General features: G+C 43.7%; 1 protein-coding gene across 4 annotated transcripts in view; it reads right to left on the reverse strand.

Annotated features, from left to right (window-relative positions):
* Positions 1–18,933, reverse strand: part of zbtb16a (zinc finger and BTB domain containing 16a) — a 249,716-nt gene that overhangs the window by 123,070 nt on the left and 107,713 nt on the right. For all 4 annotated transcript variants that reach the window (XM_078533015.1, XM_078533017.1, XM_078533014.1 and 1 more), the window contains exon 3: positions 17,332–17,429. In XM_078533015.1, coding sequence (XP_078389141.1) covers positions 17,332–17,429 — 98 coding nt within the window. The remainder of the gene's footprint in view (positions 1–17,331; positions 17,430–18,933) is intronic.

Here is an 18,933-nt window from a genome sequence, read left to right on the forward strand (position 1 = left end):
TGATGACTCGCAAAATGGTCATCTACCCAAGCGACTGTGGTGAAGAAACTATTAAAAAAAAAAGAAAATTTAACAAAACCTTAAACAGGGGGAAAGTGATAGAAAGATCCACTGATGGGGTGAGATGAATTGGAACGAAAGGAGGCTCATGCGAAACTTAAACACGGACCAATTGGCCCATTGTTGTGCTGTACATTCCACGCAAACCGTCCGCACTTCTCGGTGGCATTTAAGGCTGACATCATTATGTAAACATGCCTCAGTGTAGCATGGATTGTGCAAAGAATAATTGAAGAATGACTGCTCAAAAGCAAAAGCAGCTGGTCGTCTTTGATTAGAGCTTTACCCACTGTAAAACAGTACATGTTTAAATGGGTTTGCTAAGCCATTTTACGGTATCGTGCAAGTGTATAAACCTTTCATTTGTTATTATATTCTGTATGTACACAAACAATCTAGAAATAAAAAAGACTCTGCATGCTGTTACTACATAGGGCTGTAAATCACTTCAGTGTACAATTTAACCTATTTAATTTACTATAAAGATAGATGGATTTGCATTTGTATAGTGACTTTCACAGCCTCAGGACATATCAAAGTGCTTTACAGCCAATTAAGTGCTTTTATTTCCCTAAAAGAAAAGTGTATCCAGTGTTGCAATGTAGGAAATGCAGTAGCCAATTTGCACACAGCAAGCTCCCACAAACAGCAATGTAATAATGGTCAGATAATCTGTTTTGTTTATAAGAAAAGTTTTGTTTGAGGGATAAATATTGGCCAGGACTCTAGGGAGAACTCCCCTGCTCTTCTTTGAAATGGTGCCTTTCTGTTCATTCTTTCACATTCACCCAAAAGCTGGCACCTCCAACAGTGCAGCACTCCCTCAGTATTGTACTGGAGTGTCAGTCTAGACTTTTGTCCTCAAGTTATAAATGCTAAGGTTTTATCCCTCAGGAACAAGAACAAGCCCACAGAGCTTAAGGGATGAATTTGCCACAAAGTCTCTATTTTCTAAATTTTGTTGCAATATTTTGTGTTCCATTCTGCAGATTCAGGCTTTACGATATTTTGAAGATTGTGTCTTTTTATGAAAACCTGTTTCAACTTCCATACATGGAAACACCATATAGGAGGGGCATGCTGAGAAGGGGAGTGTGATTTCAGTGTGAGCTGTCAAAAGGCTTTTATAGCAAAGCTTTGATTCACTAGCTGTTCAATCAAACTATAATTATTTTCAAAAATATACTTTATTCATTATTTTGACCTGGAAAATTTTATTAATTTTGCTTCCAATTTCCACCCCTCCATCATTTTCACATGGTCCATCTCTGACACTTCCCTTCCCTTCCTTGACCTCTCTGTCTCAATTTCTGGTGATACTGTCCACCAATATCCATTACAAGCCTACTGACTCCCACAACTACCTCGGCTACAGCCCCTCACACCCCGCTTCCTGTAAGGACTCCATCCCATTCTCTCAGTTCCTTCGCCTCCGTCGCATCTGTTCTAATGATGCCACTTTCAAAAACAGTTCCTCTGACATGTCCTCCTTCTTCCTTAGCCGAGGTTTTCCACCCACGGTGGTTGACAGGGCCCTCAACTGTGTCCGGCCCATCTCCCGCGCATCCGCCCTCACACCTTCTTCTCCCTCCCAGAAACATGATAGGGTCCCCCTTGTCCTCACTTACCACCCCACCAGCCTCCGCATTCAAAGGATCATCCTCCGCCAACTCCAGCATGATGCCACCACCAAACACATCTTCCCTTCCCCCCCCCGGCGGCATTCCGCAGGGATCGTTCCCTCCGGGACACCCTGGTCCACTCCTCCATCACCCCCTACACCTCAACCCCCTCCCACGGCACCTTCCCATGCAACCACAGAAGGTGCAACACCTGCCCCTTTACTTCCCCTCTCCTCACCGTCCAAGGGCCCAAACACTCATTCCAAGTGAAGCAGCATTTCACTTGCATTTCCCCTAACTTAGTCTACTGCATTCGTTGCTCCCAATTAGGTTTCCTCTACACTGGAGAGACCAAATGCAGACTGGGTGACTGCTTTGCGGAACACCTTCGTTCTGTCCGCAAGCATTACCCAGACCTCCCTGTCGCTTGCCATTTCAACACTCCACCCTGCTCTCATGCCCACAGGTCCAACCTTGGCTTGCTGCATTGTTCCAGTGAAGCTCAACGCAAACTGGAGGAACAGCACCTCATCTTCCGACTAGGCACTTTACAGCCTTCTGGACTGAATATTGAGTTCAACAATTTTAGATCATGAACTCTCTCCTCCATCCCCACCCCCTTTCTGATTTTTCCCTCTCCTTTTTGTTTTTTCCAATAATTTATATAATTTTTTCTTTTCCCACCTATTTCCATTATTTTTAAATGTATTTCCATCCATTGTTTTATCTCTACCTTTTAGCCTTTTTCGATTCCTTCCCCCCACCCCACCCCCACTAGGGCTATCTGTACCTTGCTCGTCCTGCTTTCTACCCTTAATTAGCACATTCCTTTAGATAATATCACCACCTTCAACACCTCTTTGGCCTTTTGTCTGTGACATCTTTTGGTTATCTCCACCTATCACTGGCCCTCTATCCAGCTCTTGTCCCAACACCACCCCCCAACCCCCCACCTTAAACCAGCTTATATTTCACCCCTTTTCTATTTTTCCTTAGTTCTGTTGAAGAGTCATGCGGACTCGAAACGTTAACTGTGTTCCTCTCCGCAGATGCTGCCAGACCTGCTGAGTTTTTCCAGGTATTTTTGTTTTTGTTTTCGATTTCCAGCATCCGCAGTTTTTTGCTTTTTTTAAAAAAATTTTTAAATTCAACACACTGGACTCACTCGAATTCGCCATCACTGGTCATGAGCTTGCAACACTGTGACCACCTTACTCCGTTATTTGCATTTACGTTCTACACATTTCACTTTACACATTACATAAGGTGCAAAACACATCAATTTCTTCCAACGCTGTATGTTACTCACTACTTTTACAATTACAGTTAATGTTTACATGTCAAACAAACAACCCGAGGGGTTTTACCCAGTTTCCAGCCCCTCAGTGTGGCACGGCTGAAAGGCCTCAGGCAGTGGCCAGTCCCCATTGCAGTGGCTGCCCCAAGCTTTAATACGTCCCTCAATAAGTAGTCCTGGACATTAGAATGTGCCAGTCTGCAATTGTTGGCCGTGGACAGCTCTTTCCACCAGAAGACCAGCCCGTTTCTATCAAACTATGTTACCACCAAGTAAGGACAGCCGCAATCCACCCTTCCACAGGTAGGATTCCCAATTCCCAACAGGGTCAGCTGTACCATCATTGGAGTGAGGTGTGTTAATAAGGAGAGCTCATTTCTTCTCCAAGTGGATATGAGAGTCCATTTGCGAGTATGCATACAGTAAACAGCACATGCTTAAGGTGGTAAAATTATATGTGTAATTGGGTACACACTTTCTAGGTTACTTAAGGCAAGTGTAGAGCATGAATAGCATACTGGCCATGTTTATTCCCAGTACAGCACCTTCTCATAAACAAATGTTCCAGCTTTTAAAACCTCCATGAATTTCAGAGCCTTGACCTGAGTGTTCAGTAATCCCATTAACAACTGTTAACAGCCTAGCTCTGCTGACAGATAGGAAAGATCCTTGTAGAAACAAACTCTCACAGATTGGAATCAGACTGCTTAACTCTTAGAAGTTCGAACGGTGAAATTTACCTCGTGAGAAATTCAAATCCGCTCCTGCAGCACTACCATTCACATTTTTGCTTCATTGTTGTTTTGGGGGCGGGGGGGGGGGGGGGGTGGGGAGGGGGGGGGGGGGGGGGGTGGTAGTTTAAGCAGAGTTGCTCACACCCATATTGTCAAGGGTCACAATCCCAATCCACATGTTAGTCGTGGTGCAGTGCGTTGCACTCATTTCATAGTCAGGAGGCTGTGGGTCAAGTCTGACCCCGGAGACCCGAGCACGCAATTTAGGCCGACACTCCTACTGGTGGTTCTGAGGGTGTGCTCCACTGCCTGAAACGCTATCTTTAATGTTGAACCCAGACCTTTCAAGTAGATGTAAAAGATCCCACAGCACTATCTGAAGGACAGCAAAGGGGGTTCTCCTGGTGCCCTGGCCAATATTTATGCCTCAACCAATATCACCAAAACAGATTATATGGTTGTCGTCATATTCCTGTTGAGAGAGATAGCTGTGCGCAAATTGGCTGCTGAGTTATCTACAGCAATGGCAATGTTTCAGATGTGCTTTGAACTGAGGTTGTGAAAAGCATTAAAAGGTAGTGAGGGAGTTAGATCACAAGTGACACTCAGGCCCTGTTAAGAATGCTAACTACTCTGTTTAGAATTCGCGTGTCCAGCACATACCCACATATCTGAAAGTCAAAATAACAGAAAAGCAATGAAAACCAGTCCTTTCCCGGTGAAATTATCTGGCCGGGCTACAGTGTCCTCTCTAACAATAACAATCAGAACTTAAACAACTGCCAAATAGCTCATCACTAGTCCACCCCAATTAGCCTCACGATGTGCCTATTTCCATAATTCCTATAATTGCATTACTTCCCCACAGGACTATTTGGGCAGTGGTCTTAAAACCCAAGCACCACTCCAACTTACCATCCCACACGATCCAGACCACATATTACCAGCGACATCTCGGACTGGTCCAAAATATTATGACTGTAATTAATCACAATATGTTCCTAGAGTCTCCTGCTCCAAAAAAAAAAGACAATAGACTCACATGCAATTGGTTTCCTACTTCTATCTTGGTTACAAACCAACAATCCAACTTTTTGGTTACTCATTTTAATAGCAACCTGCGGGATGTCACAACAATTGGAAATAAGTTCAAGAAGGAGGAAATCAAGCAGCTGGGGATTCAAAAGCCTGTAGATCAGTGCCTCCCAAACTTTTTTCTGCTGTGGCCCCATTTTAATGCTTCACACTTGGTGCAACCCCAGAGTGAAAATTGGGGAGCGGTGGCTGGGGAGGTTAGCGGGAGGGGAGATAAAGAGTTGATGATCAGGGTGGGGGTTCAAACAGCAGTGATACAGGCACAAAAGAACAACTAAGACACCTATCATGTTGCAGGTTCTGTTGGCATCAACGATCGGGCCTCAGAGCTCATTGGACTACGTCAGACTGACAGGCAAAAAGAAACTTCCCCCATTAATGGGTCCTCACAGCTAAGCCCAGGGTGCTCAAATCTGAGTTTCCGCTCCACAGCTGCAGTTGCTGCCTTGGAACTCCCGACCACCAATTGCTCATCCCGTGACCCCCACGGGAGGTCATGAGCCACAGATTGGGAACAACTGCTGTGGATTATTGGAGGAAGGAGAGACAGAGCAAGGCAAGAAATTCTACAGTTTCAAGGGGTGATGATGTGAAGAGGTGAAGGCAGGTTTGGAGGCAGAGAAAGTGATTGCGCGAGCGTGAGCCAAAGAGGAAGAGTAAGGCTCCAGCAGAAGTATTGTGGTCAGTTCTGGACAGGACACTTTAAGAAAGATGTCAAGGCCTTAGAGAATGCAGAGGAGATTGACTAGAATCTACCTCGGATCAAAGACTTCAGTTATGTGGTGAGGCTAAAGAGGCTGGCACTGTTGTCCTTACAGCAGAGAGATTTAAATGGAGGTTAGATAGAAGGGTCCAAAATCATCAGGGGTTTTAATATAGTGAGGAGGAGCTGTTTCCAGTCACAGATGACCAGAGTGATGGATTCAAGATGATTGGCAAAAGAATCAGAGTCAACATAAGAAAAGAAAATTACGCAGTGAGTTATGATCTGGAACGCACTGCCTGAAAAGATTGTGGAAGTAGATTCAAAATTGACTTTCAAAAAAGGAATTGGATTAACACTTTAATGGGGCAAAATTTACAGGGCTATGCAGAAAGAGCAGTGGGAGTGGGCCTATTTGGATAGCTCTTTCAAAAGGCTAGCACAGATGCAATGGCCTGAATGGCCTCCTATCTCATTCTACAAGCCTGTGCAAGAGAAAAAAAAGCAGACAGAGAGAGGGTGTGCAAAAAACTATAGGCGAGAGGGGGATTGTTTGTCAGATGAGCTATTTTGCATCCAGCCACAAGGGAGAAGTTGATAAGATGACAATGGTTGATGTCAATGTGAAAAAAAGGAAGGGAGAGGGGGAGGAGAAGTTTGTGGGTGGAAGTTGAAATGAAGGGTTTGGAAACCACCATTAGAGATAGTTTAAAACCACATGGATTGAAAAATGTTGCACCATCGTTTTGGACATATTTCGACATGCAGGGGCCTTATTATGTTTTACAGATTAAATGTTCACCAGAAAGTGGTACTGCATAATGTGCCTCCTTGCTATAAAACACCAGTGCTAGCTGTTGAACAATTACAAACTAAAGGCACTGTTATCAAATCACACTTTTAATGGGACCCTATACTGTGCAGTCTAACTCTATTCATGCATTATGCAAGCCACATAATTTGGCATGGGGAATAAACACATTTAGTTCATGTCTTCATGTGAAATCTTCAGCGTCAGCCAAGGCAGTGCTCAAGTGAAGTGTGGAGGGCAAGTGAGAAAGGGTTCCCACTTCCGGCCAGTGACCCCTTATTGGAAGATGATAGCATCAGACCTGGCTGATGTGTGCTCTGCTTTTGGTAGCATGCCAATGCTCAATTGGCAGAGTGGCCATTTCGGTGAGGGATTGGAAGCAGCCTGTGCCCATGCAACCATTCCCTATTAAGAGTCAGTGCCTTCAGGAAAATAGGCAAAATTAGTCGGGGGGCCGGGGGAAGGAGCGAAAAAGAGGGGGAAATCACATTACACATGTAGGAACTCTCCATGCATCTCCCTTCAAGGTGAATCTCCCCCCTGTTATTGAACCAGTTAAGCTCTCACCACCGCCACAGTGAAACTCGCTGACAACCCAGTAAACTTAAAAAAGAAACGGTGCATTGAATCCAAAAAGGAATGGGCCTGTGGCTGTATTACAGCACACTGTGTACTGCGCTGCCCATAAAGCTCACAGCAGCCAACAGGCACTGCTGCATCCATTCAACCTCTCAACAATGTACTCTGTGCTGCATGCAAGAGAGAGAGCCAGGCGCGGTGAGCTGAATACCAAATCACCCCATTACAGTGCAAGGCCCTCGCTTCTTAGCAACAATTGGATTTAAATTATCGTCACTGCTACCAGCAGCAGCCAAAACAGAAGCTGGCGGGGGGAGTGGGGGTGGGGGTGGTGGGGGGGGGATCTATTTTTTTTTCAAAACTGCCACTTCAGGCCATGTCCATTTTTTTTTGTTGTGTATAGTTTACAAAAGCAACAGAAGAGTGTTCACCGTCACTCTAATTCTATTCCTCACCCTCCCTCCCCCTCTCCTCCTTTTTCCAGTAGTCTTGCTCTGGAGTCCCTTCAAACTGATTAATTTAGGTTTGGTACAGCATGTTCCTGTACACAGCTGTGAGCTGTCATAAACTCCATAGAATACTGGCTGAACATTCAGATCTGCCGGCAGCCTATGACATCATTCCAAGGATATGGCTGAATCTCGGCCAAGCTAAAAGGAGCCTTTGGCTTTTTCCAAGCTCTCTCTCCCTCTCTCTCTCTCTCTCTCTCTCAATCCCTTTAAAAAAAATACGAAGCGGGAAGGCAATGTTTACATTATTTCTGAAGGGAACATTTAAAGAAAGGATAAAGTGGATGTAAACATTGAATGCTTTTGTAAGCATGGGTCCCACTTGCTTTCATTCACAGAAAATGCATCAACGAGAAGTTACATTGTCCTCACATGGCTCAGTTGCAGGGGGTGGGGTGGGGGGGCGGGGTGAATACCATGGAATAGGATTGTCGCAGTCTCACTGGGCCCCAGACTATAGAAGGGAAAAGAGACTATAGAAGGGAAAAGAAAAATGAAAGACCTTGCTTTTCTATAGCGCCCTTCACAAGCACCAGATGGCACAAGGCCCTTCACAGCCAATGTTGCACTTTTGAAGTGTAGCCACGGCTGTAATGTTAGGAAAGGTGGCAACCAATTTACACACAGCAAACTCCCACAAACAGCAATGTGATAATAACCAGGTTCGGCTATTTTTAGTCATGTTGACTGAGGGAGAAATATTGCCCAGAGCTGGGGATAACTCTCCCCCTTTGTCTTTGATATTGTGCCATGGGATCTTTTGATCTCAGAGGGGGCAGACAGGGCCTCAGTTTTAACGTCCTATTTGAAAGGCAGTATCTCAAAGTGCAGCACACTCAGTGCTGTACTGGAGAGTCAGCCTCGATTTTTTGTGTTCAAGTCTCTGACATGGGACTTTGAACACAAATCTTCCAACTCAGAGACAAGGGCGCTCTCCACTGAGCCACGGCTGAGAGAGAAAGGAAAAGAAAATAAAACCTGACATGGCTCTTGCTCCGGATTAATAGAGACTGTTGCAGGAAAGAGCATCGATGTGGCACTAAGTGAGGACAAGATCAAACCTAGATCGGAAGCCCTGCATGATCAAATAGCCTGAAATATTCATTCATAGGACTTGCTCATAAAAGATAATACTTAGGCAACACTGAAAGCCAACATACTCTCCCATTACGCCAAGATAGGAAGAAGAGAGAAAAGAATTCTTGCGGCAAAGATAAACATTATTTGACTCGACAATCAATTAATTTCAGCTCAGACATGCATACCTCCAAGAAACTGGAGATGCTAGAAACAGGTTACTTTGCTACGTTTTTGGCCAAGGAATAATTTTTTTTAAGCTGAAGAGCAGCCCAGTTCTCCCAGCAATTTTCCCTCCCCATGGAAAGTGACCAAACCCCTATTCTGTGGTGGCACAGCAACAGTGATTGAGCAGCAAGGAGGTGGCTCAAAAGGTTCCCAGAATGTAGACAGGCCACCCCAGTGTTCCTTAGATGTCGAAATGGCAAAGGTAACCAACAGCTTGAAAGCCAAAACAAAAACAGAATTCCCTGGAAAAACTCAGCAGGTCTGGCAGCATCGGTGGAGAAGAAAAGAGTTGACGTTTCGAGTCCATATGACCCTTCAATAGAACTTATTGGCTTGAAAGCCAATAAGTTAGAGACAAATACTTTCAAGCCCTGGTTCACAGGTTCCAATCCAAACCCAGGGGGGAAAAAACATTTCTAGCAACATGTGAAATGGGTTTGGCCACCCGAACCTAGTTCCTAATGCGAATGACCCTACAGCATAAAGTTCTGCACAACCTGGCATTTCATGAATAATGCTGTTCAGTAAGATGACAGAGAAGTCTGATGTAAGGATGGAAAATATCATAAAGAAACAGTAACACAGATGGTTTTCATGCGAGGGTTGAGACTGTTGGTGGCAGAGATAGACTCTGGCTTTTTGATGGAGTGGGGAGGGGACAGGATATATCGAAGACAAATTATTGACCTAGTTAATTGGCCAATCAGCAGGAGAGACAGAAACGATGGCCACATACTCTAATTGGCAGGGTGTGACCAGCGTTAGGCCTCAGTCATTCCCCATGTAACTTAGGCAACGGGATAGAAAGTCACCTACACAAGTTCGCCATTGATAAAGATAGGAGGTATGGAAATGAAGCAAAATATTACAAGACGACATTGATACATGAGAGAATGAGCGAAATGGTGGCAAACAGGTTTCAATGTAGGCAAATATGGAGGTCATCCACTTTGGACCTAAAACAGGGTACAGCAGAGTATTTTCTAAATTGGAAAGCTAGAAACAGTGGAGATCAAAAGCAACTTGGGATCCAGGTACATAGATCGTTAGAATGTAATGGACAGATACAAAACATAATCAAAAAGACCAATGGAACGCTGGCCTTTCTATATAAAAGACTCGAATCCAAGGGGTAGAGAAGTCATGCTTCAGCTACACAAAGCCCTGGTTAGACCACAACTGGAGTTACTGTGAGCACCTTAGGGAGGATATAATGGTAATGAAGGAGTGCAGTGTAGGTTTACTGAATAATGCCTGGACTCCAAGGAGTGAATGAAAAGGAGAGATTACATAAACGAGGTTTGCATTCCCTGGAAGTTAAAAAGTTAAGAAGTGAATCTGATCAAAGTTTAAAAGATATTAAGGGGGACAGATAAAGTAGGATGGAGATTATTTCTGCTGTTATGGGTGGGAGGTCTCGGACTAGGGCAGTTTACCTAAAAATTAGAGCCAGGCCTTTCAGGAGTGAAGTTAGGAAACAAATCTACATGCAAATAGTAGAAGAAATATGCAACTTTCTTACACAAATGGCGATCAACGCTAGATTAATTGTTCTATTTAAAATCGGAGATTGATAGATTTCTGTTAACCAAAGAGCTTTAGGGATATGGGGAAAAAGACGGGTGTATGGAGTTAGGATGCAGATCAGCCATGATCTGCAGTGATGAAACATGCTCGAGGGGCAAAATGGCCTCCTCCTGTTCCTATATACACAAGGTATCAGAATGAACTGGGTCGAACAAAAGATCTTTTCCTCTCCATCATCTCTCGCATGTTCTGGGTGCGACTGTGCAACCCTTGACCTGGCACTATTTGATGTGTGTTCTGGGTGCTTGAAGTTGAACGAGTTCTATTCCTATATAACTCACTCCATTTTCATTTAATGTCTACTCGCCCAGCGGTACGAGTACAAATTTTACCCTTCGAAACGTGGGCTGCATCGGAAAGTAAATAAAGGCAGCTGTAAGACATATAGCCCTCAAGTCTGCTCCGCCCTTTGATAAAATCATGGCTGATGATCTGTCCCAACTCCACTTTCTCACCCGATCGTCACATCAGCGTCTGGAGCGTGTGCTTTGAGCTGTGCAACAGGGGCTGAAATGCTGGCACACACAGGTCCATCTCCGGTTATAGGAGCAATTAGAATTGACATGTTAAGAAAGCATTATGTAACATATTTATTGACACACAACTAAAAGTACGTTGACCTCGGAGCGATTTGTTTTCTATAGATCGTCAATGACGTGGCTGTTTCACGTATCGAAGGAGTTCTGTTGATTTGTTTCCACAATATAGTTTAAGTCAGTGCAAAGAAGAGAGTACACTTTGTACTCTTGTGAAGGGAATGACAATTATAGATAGCTCCTCGAGGGAAATAAACCACACACACCAAAAAAAAAATCTGCTGCTGGCTTCATTTAAAATGTAACACTCCAAAGGCATGGCTAATGCAACAGCAGTGAAATTAGTCACAAGGCTGAGTTGGCGACAGGCAACATGCTTTTCTCTACAGATGTTAAGAATAGTGTTATGCTGTCCACTTGGAGCGAGAATGTCACAAATTGTCCAATAAGTCCACAAGATCTGCAGGTGCACAAGCGAGATGCCAATGAATTAACAGTGCCAGTCTGACCTGTTAACGCTGAAAGAATCTTCAAAAGCCTCCAGCGTAGCAGGTCACAGCTCACATGGTATTGCATTGCCAATGGTCCACTGCACAACAGGACGGCAGTGGTCAATTCTGGCCTTAATGTTCTGACTGCACCATCATGTAGTCTGATCCTTCTTTTCAAATTCCTCATTCCTCCTCATCTCTTAGCTCCTTTAGCTCTACCATCCTCCTCCAGTTCTGGCCCTTGCACATCCCCAGTTTCCTTTGCTTCACTGTTTGCTGATGTGCCTTCAGCTGGTCCAAAGCTCTGGGATTCCCTGCTAAAACCTCTCTGGCACTCACTCCTCTAAGATTCTCCTGAAAACTTAGCTTTTTGGCCAAGCTTTTGATCGCCCCACTATCCTAATTTCATTTTCCATGGCTCAGTGTCAAATTTTGTCTGATTACATTGCTGTGAAGCACCTTGGGATGCCTTACTATTAAAGGTGCTACATAAACGCAAGTTGTTTTTGAGGTAGACAGCTCCACAACTGAACTAGCATAAGACAGTGAGCAAACAGATATACGATTGCTTGAATGACACAGCCATGCTTGCACAGTACATTGTATAATAGCTTTCCCAAATTCTACTGACCAAACCATGTGGGGCAACCATTTCACCTTTCTGAAAATCTTACGAAGCAATAGGAGGCTGTTCCGCCATTCAATTAGATCATGGTTACCCTGGTTCCGTTAACACTTGATTACCCTGACATAACAAAAATATATCAAACTCAGCCTTGAAAATGTTCAATTGACCCCCATCCCCAATTGCATTTTCCTTTAGCGTGGGGAGGAAGGGTTTCAGATTTCCACTATCCTTTGTGAAGGAGTGCTTTCTGAATGGTCCAGCTCTAATTTTAAGGTTATGTCCCCTTGTCCTGGATTCTACCCTGCTCCTGCCATCACCAAATAGTTTCTCACCATCTACCTTACCAGCTCCTTTAATCATCTTAATTTAAATCATCGTCCGCTGTTATTAACAACATATGAAATTAACATGGGAAACCTCATTGTAAATTACTGGCTGATAAATGACCAGAAAGTTATCCACTTAGCTGAAGAGCCAGCTCTGTAGATTATAATGCATTATACTAAAAATTGCAATATGGTTAAATACAAGATTAATGCAAACCTCAAATCATTCAGCAAACGTGGCAGAATGAACATTATCTAAAGGCGACACTTGAATATTCAACACCTACAGTATGATTCATTAAGAACCTTCTGCTTCAGCTAAAGGAAGCATAATTCATCTGCCCACAGGGCATGAAGATTAAAAGGGTATGCAGAGTCAGTGATGGACGATGTGACCTTTCTGATGTCACGAGCCACTAGGAATTTATGTTACAAGAAGGCAATACATGAGGCCAACAGAAAGCAGGTTAAATCTAATCCATATAAGATAAAGAACCAAAATATTAATAGTGCATCCCATGGTCAATCACATTCACCCGCAAATCTTTGAAAGAAAATTAAACTCATGATTTTCTCTTAAAAGGTTCTAATCTTGTTCGACATTAGAGCCGTTTGAAATGGTGAGTAAACCAGCTAACGCACCAAGACTGCAACAAAATTTGAGTATTTAAAGCGTTAAAACAATCAAACTGGAGATAAATTTTAGCTGACATTCCAGTGCCTTCTGATGGGGTGCTAAATCGAGTCCATGTCATCCTGATCATAAAGGACTATTTGAAGAGGAGGGAATTCTCCCAGCACTCTGGCCAACATTCCGCTCCTAACACAAGTAAACTGGGTGGCTGCAGTTTTTGGGGTCTTCCCTTGTGCTTAAATAGCTGCTCCAGTTACATACATAACAGTACCACAGTTCAGTGTAAACCTCAATGCACATTTCCACGAGACAGAAGGCACTATACAAACGCTAATCTTTCTTCAAACAAAAGGATTGGCAAGTTGATAAAGATTTTATTTTCAATATTGATCAATGTTTGAAGGACAGTGCACCGTAAGTTACATTAAAGCCACCACAACTCTCCATGCTAGTTCCTACTCCAAATATTCTTGATCAAACTTCAAACCTGTTGAGCTCGCCACCTCTTCCTCATAGACAGCTTACGCATTTGATAAAAATCGATGCTTGATGTCGCCCTAAGTCTTCTGTCCCACTCTTTCCAATCTTAGTCATCTCCTGCACTGTGGCTTTCACCTAGGTTTCTCATTGCAGAAATAAAACGCACTGTACAAAAAGGACTCAGTGCCAGTAGTTACAGGTTCAAGTTTAAAGGACTCCAGCTCCACACCCTCTTCCCAAGCCCCAATCCTGTTATCACTCCAGAGTTAAACCTGCAGAAGTTTCAGTTCCAAGCCAACTTTCAAAGCTTGGATTCTGATGTCCAATGCTGATATCAACACTAGCATTAAGAGATCTGCAAATGCTCAGTTCCATACCTGCAAAAGAACTGTTTGAAATCCTAAAGTGTCAAGAATAGGGGGAAAAAACCAAACTTAAAAGGAGTCTGATTTGGAAGCAATGTCACATTGCTGTCTTTAGGGGAAATTGAGGGGTCATCAGCCCCTCTACTTTTTAAACATTTGTTTTTTTCCCACCCCTCTATTCCACCTATTTTTCTCCCAGCACTTTATCACTTCTCCCATCAAGACCTTTACCCTCATCAGAGCAAACTGAATCAGCGCTCTTCACCTTTCTCAGCTCTGCTTTCATCCTCAGTGCAGACAACTACACAGGGAATAACTAGAATTCGTGATCCTGTTGAAGGCTCGTTTGTACCAGGGTAAAGGACTAGTCACCCACTTACCCTCTGAACATGGAGCCCAGCACATACCATTGTGTCCCATCTCGAGAAAACAAATACTCACTTAAAGATCAGCTTAGAGTCAGGTGAGAAGCCGGCTGTTGTGAACTCAAACTCCCAAGTGTTTTCTTTTAATTGAGATTAAGTGTGAAACTCAAGTGAAGAGGCAAAATTCAGGAACCACAATGATTTGAAAAAAAAGCATAGGAAAGACAACATGATCTAACGGTGCTGAGCTGATGCTTCCGAAGTGTATCAGAGTCATAACAGCACAGGAGGCGGCCATTCTGCTCATCAAATCCATGCTCGTCCTCTGTAAAGCAATCCAGTCACTCCTATCCCCCTCCCCCTCTCTCCGTAGACCTGAAAGTTTATTTCCCTCAAATGCCCATCCCAATTTCCTTCTGAAATAATTGATTAGCTCAACTTCCATTAACCTTGCAGACAAGAAGCTCCAGGTCATTACCACTCGCGTCAACTTGATTTATTTGGGTAAATATGTCATTAAACAACAATGCTAAGTAATTGATGCTCGAGATTTCAATACGTTATTTTGTTTGCTTTATACTAGTCATCATTGACGAAAAAATAAAGAGGAATTATGTAACAAAAACGTGCGTGTGTTTTAAAAACCTGAATTCAAACAACTTGTTACACTGATTCAGGATTATACAGGTACCTAATTAACAGATGGGACAATCTGAAGTATTTGAACGGCACTGGACAAACTCAGGATTCAGGCAAAACCACCTTCAAACCTCTTGGGCAGGCAAGAGAAAAGATTCTTGGCTTTGTGCTCGGAGGAGAGGACCTCATTGCAGGCGTCAGCTCCTCCTCCGGGGTGGGGGTTAGTTGGGGGGGCAACTTCTTTTCCTCCTCTTTCTTCTCTTGCAGCCTGGGCTCTTTGGGTCCCTTGGGCATCTTTACTTTCTTCGACTACAGTTCTGCAAACTCCCTGACGTCAAACTGTGCCGGAACCGTGAAAATTCCGCGCTGCTGTTGCAGTGGCTAAAACATTGCTTCTCATGCTATTAGTACGTTAACCTGAACTTACCCGAATTTCGGATAATTTAAGTTATTAGGATGCTTTAAGTGCTGCCAGAAAAATTTAAATGGCTAGGGACGCCTAAAGTTATATGTATGAGGGAGGGGGAACAAAGGTGTAGGAAACTCCTTGGTTATTTGAGGTTCAGGAAAACGTGGGAGCAGAAGATCGTGCAATGAGTCCTCATTTTAAGATAGCAATTGGAGGATGGAGGAGGAGTCTGTGGGAAAGGGTATCTGAAGTTAGAAGGAAAAGGGGACAAAGTTCAGAAAAACAATGATCAGAATGTGATAAAGAAAGGTGCCAGGCAAAAAGCTAATGAGCTCTGAAGGGTCATACAGGGACTCAAACTGTTAACTCTTTCTCTCTCCACAGATGCTGTCAGACCTGCTGAGTTTTTCAAACATTTTCTGTTTTTATTTCAGATCGCCAGCATCCACAATATTTTACTTTTATCGTTAAAAAGCTACTGGCTGTTGCCCAAAAGGTAGGCCATTGGAGAAATTCTCCTTCAAGTAAAAGATACACCAAAACCTACGTAGCAACTTCAAGTGCTGACAAAGACTAGCCAATTGTTTGCAAAACAAAACCATTATGTTTTCAGGATTTCAAATAATGTTGCCACGAATAATCTTGGTGAATGTATATTTTAAAATGTTGTGGAGCTAAACGTTGCTCTCAAAAGTGTTAAATTCACAAAACAGCAAGCCTGGCATGTGTGTGTGTTATATTTCTGATCAGGCATCTGAAATATTGTGCGGGGAACAAGCAAAGACAGTTTGATGTCCTGGTGATTGTTCAATCTCATTGCAACTGCGATAATTCATTGAGTTCTGCTCCAGGAGGCACCAGTGTTTGACTCAAAGGCCAACACTGATGCCAAGCTTGTGAACAGATAGAAGTGTATAAAAGCTAAAGGTAGCCAGACACCCAAAAATGTGTGTGAAAGATGGAATACAGGAGAGAGAATCTAGCGAAATTAGCTCTAAGTCAAGCAAGGCGATCCATTGTAATGAGGCAACATAGCGTGTTCATTATTTTATATCGTTGCACAAAGTTGGAAATAAGTGAAGCCAAATCATAACTAATGTTCTATATGTTCACCTGATGAGAAATACAGCAGTTTAAAATGATACATGTCAACTCCCAACTCACCAAAGCCATGGGATCCTTAATGCCTGCCTTTACCACAGGGTTTTTGTCAATAAACGCTGACACAAGGATTGGAGTTTAGAAAAGTTACAGCATGGAACACTGATACTTGGCAAGACAGCAGGCAGGACCTCTGTTTAACATTTCATCTAACTGATAGACATCATCCCGGCAGTATACATTCACTCGACACTGATCTCCCAAAGACTCTCACTGGTCACTGCCAAAGCAGATCAGGTTGCATAGCATTCGCTCTACCAAAACAGGTTATTCTGTCCAAACGATCTGTTTATCAGTGTTTATTCTCCACACAAGCCTCTTCCCAACTTATTTCATCACATACCCTTTTCTTCATTTCTCCTTCACGTATGTGACAGCTGTCCCTCAGCCAATAATTGATGATCATGTTATTATCGCTTTGCCGATTATGGGAGCTTGCTGTGCACAAAATTGACCACCATATTTCCTATGTGACTACAGTGACCACGCTTTTTGCCTCTGGACCTTGAGGCTGTGAAAGATGCTGTAGAACTGCAAATTCTTACTTTTCTCATTAGAAACGTGAGCCATATTTGGCACAAAGTAAAATGCAGGAAAATAGTTTGTAACTGGGTTTATTTGTTAAAAGTTTAACAAAAAAAAATATTAACCGCACGAGCAGGTTGCCAACTTCATATGTGGAAAAAAATCAAAACTGTTTTGTTTACAGCACAGGAAACCTGCTTGCTCCTTCCCCCAGACTATGACAAATTTGGCACAAGGCTCACTGTACATACTGTACCCACAGGGTTGGCTCCAAGCCCAGGCTGGCGTCCTGCCAGCTCCACAACAACAAGTGTCGTCAGCCAGAACAAGCCACAGGGAAGGGAGGGGGAGCTGAAATAGACACCACAATGTGCAGAGCATACCACAGTTTGCTTTTTTTCTTTTACAAATTGCAGAAATTCCTCTTTTATGTCTCAAAACGAGAGAGCAATTACGAGATCCATGGTTACCTGAATGCGAAAGCAGATGCATCCGTAGCCGTAAGCTGTCCAGGAATCGTTTACCGCACAGTTCGCACCCATAGGTCCTCATTCCGCTGTGCAGCTTCCTACAGAACAAGGTGGTTGGGGCAGGGGGGAGATGGCGGTGGGGGGGGGGGGGGGGGGGGAAGAGAGAAAATAAAGAGCATCAATAAGCAACTTCGTCAGACATTGCTTCCCCCATTTCATTAATCTCTTTTTAGGCACCTGCAGCAGTTATGGCTGTTTTGTGCTTATGCTTACATCACCGAATATAGTTGCTGGGCATTTTCAATCCACCACAGAGTAAATATAAAAGACAAGTCAACTAACATGCTTCAAAGTTGAGCAGCGCACCCAATTCATCACCTGAAATGGTTCCTAGCAACAAAAGCAAACCTGTAAAAAAACACAAATGCTTCACATTTCGGTCCTATGGGGTTAATTGCTTTCATTATGCATAAAGCTTGATTGAAAAAAAAGAACTAAAATCCAAACTTGAGAGGCTGATGTTTTGCAGCAGTTTGACTATATATGGAAGGGTAACATCTCTGCTCCCACAACTCTTCAGGAGGAGAGCTGCAGCCTCATCAACATCATCCTCGTCAGACAGCAGGCGATATGAAAAAAGGAATTCCGACAAGTGAGTACCCAGATCAAAATGGAGGTAAAGTGATGTGAGACCACATCTCGGGTTCACTCACACGGTGCTGCAGCTTTGCACTAGCAGCACAGGCACCATCAGAGGGAGGTGAAAGATTTAACCAGTTTAGTCTTTCGGTGCCCCGGGAGCATTAAGAAAGAGAGGGCGAGCAAAAGGGAAAATTGAAGGAGCTTGCATTTATGCAGAACCGGTCACATGCAGTCAGTGTATCCCAGCAGGCTGAGCAAACAAACAAAGTGCTGTTAAATGCAGCCACTGTTGTAACTTAGACAAACTCACCAGCCAGCTTTATGCACAAAATGTCCTGCAAGCAATGAGATAAATGACCAACTGTTCAGATTTAATGGCTCCAGTTGGGGATTATTGCTGGAACTCTTCATAATTAACCTCCGCAGAAAGCCAACTCTCCCTAATAGCTCCTTTTAACTTAAGTTTAACTGGTATTGCATTACTGCTTGGAGGACTGGCTAAATCCAGGAACTCCCTCCCTAACAGCACCTACACCACATGGACTGCAGCGATTCAAGGCAGTGGCTCACCACCACCTTCTCAAGGGCAATTATGGATGGGCAATAAATGCTGACTTTGCCCGCAATGCTCACAGCCCATGAAAAACATTTTAAAATGCACAGTGGGCGGAATCTTGTGCCAGTGACATGGTATCTCGGCTACCAGCTCAAGAGCCAGCAAAACCCCAGCGTTGTATCGTGCCAGGAAGGCCTTCCAGTATTACGTGCCAATCAGGCAGCTGACAAGCCAACGACCCAGGGAGGAAGGTCCCTAACCTTAACCAAGCGGGTGGGGCCTCAGGTAAATGCCTCATCTGAAAGATGGCACCTCAAGCAGTATAGCATTTTCTCACCGCTGTGCTGGAATGCCAGCCTTGAATTTTGTGCTCAAGCCCTCAAGTGGAGCTTTCTGGAGCCTTG

The sequence above is a fragment of the Cetorhinus maximus genome, chromosome 2 (assembly GCF_964194155.1).
Source record: "Cetorhinus maximus chromosome 2, sCetMax3.hap1.1, whole genome shotgun sequence".
In the NCBI taxonomy this organism is placed as follows: Eukaryota; Metazoa; Chordata; class Chondrichthyes; order Lamniformes; family Cetorhinidae; genus Cetorhinus; species Cetorhinus maximus.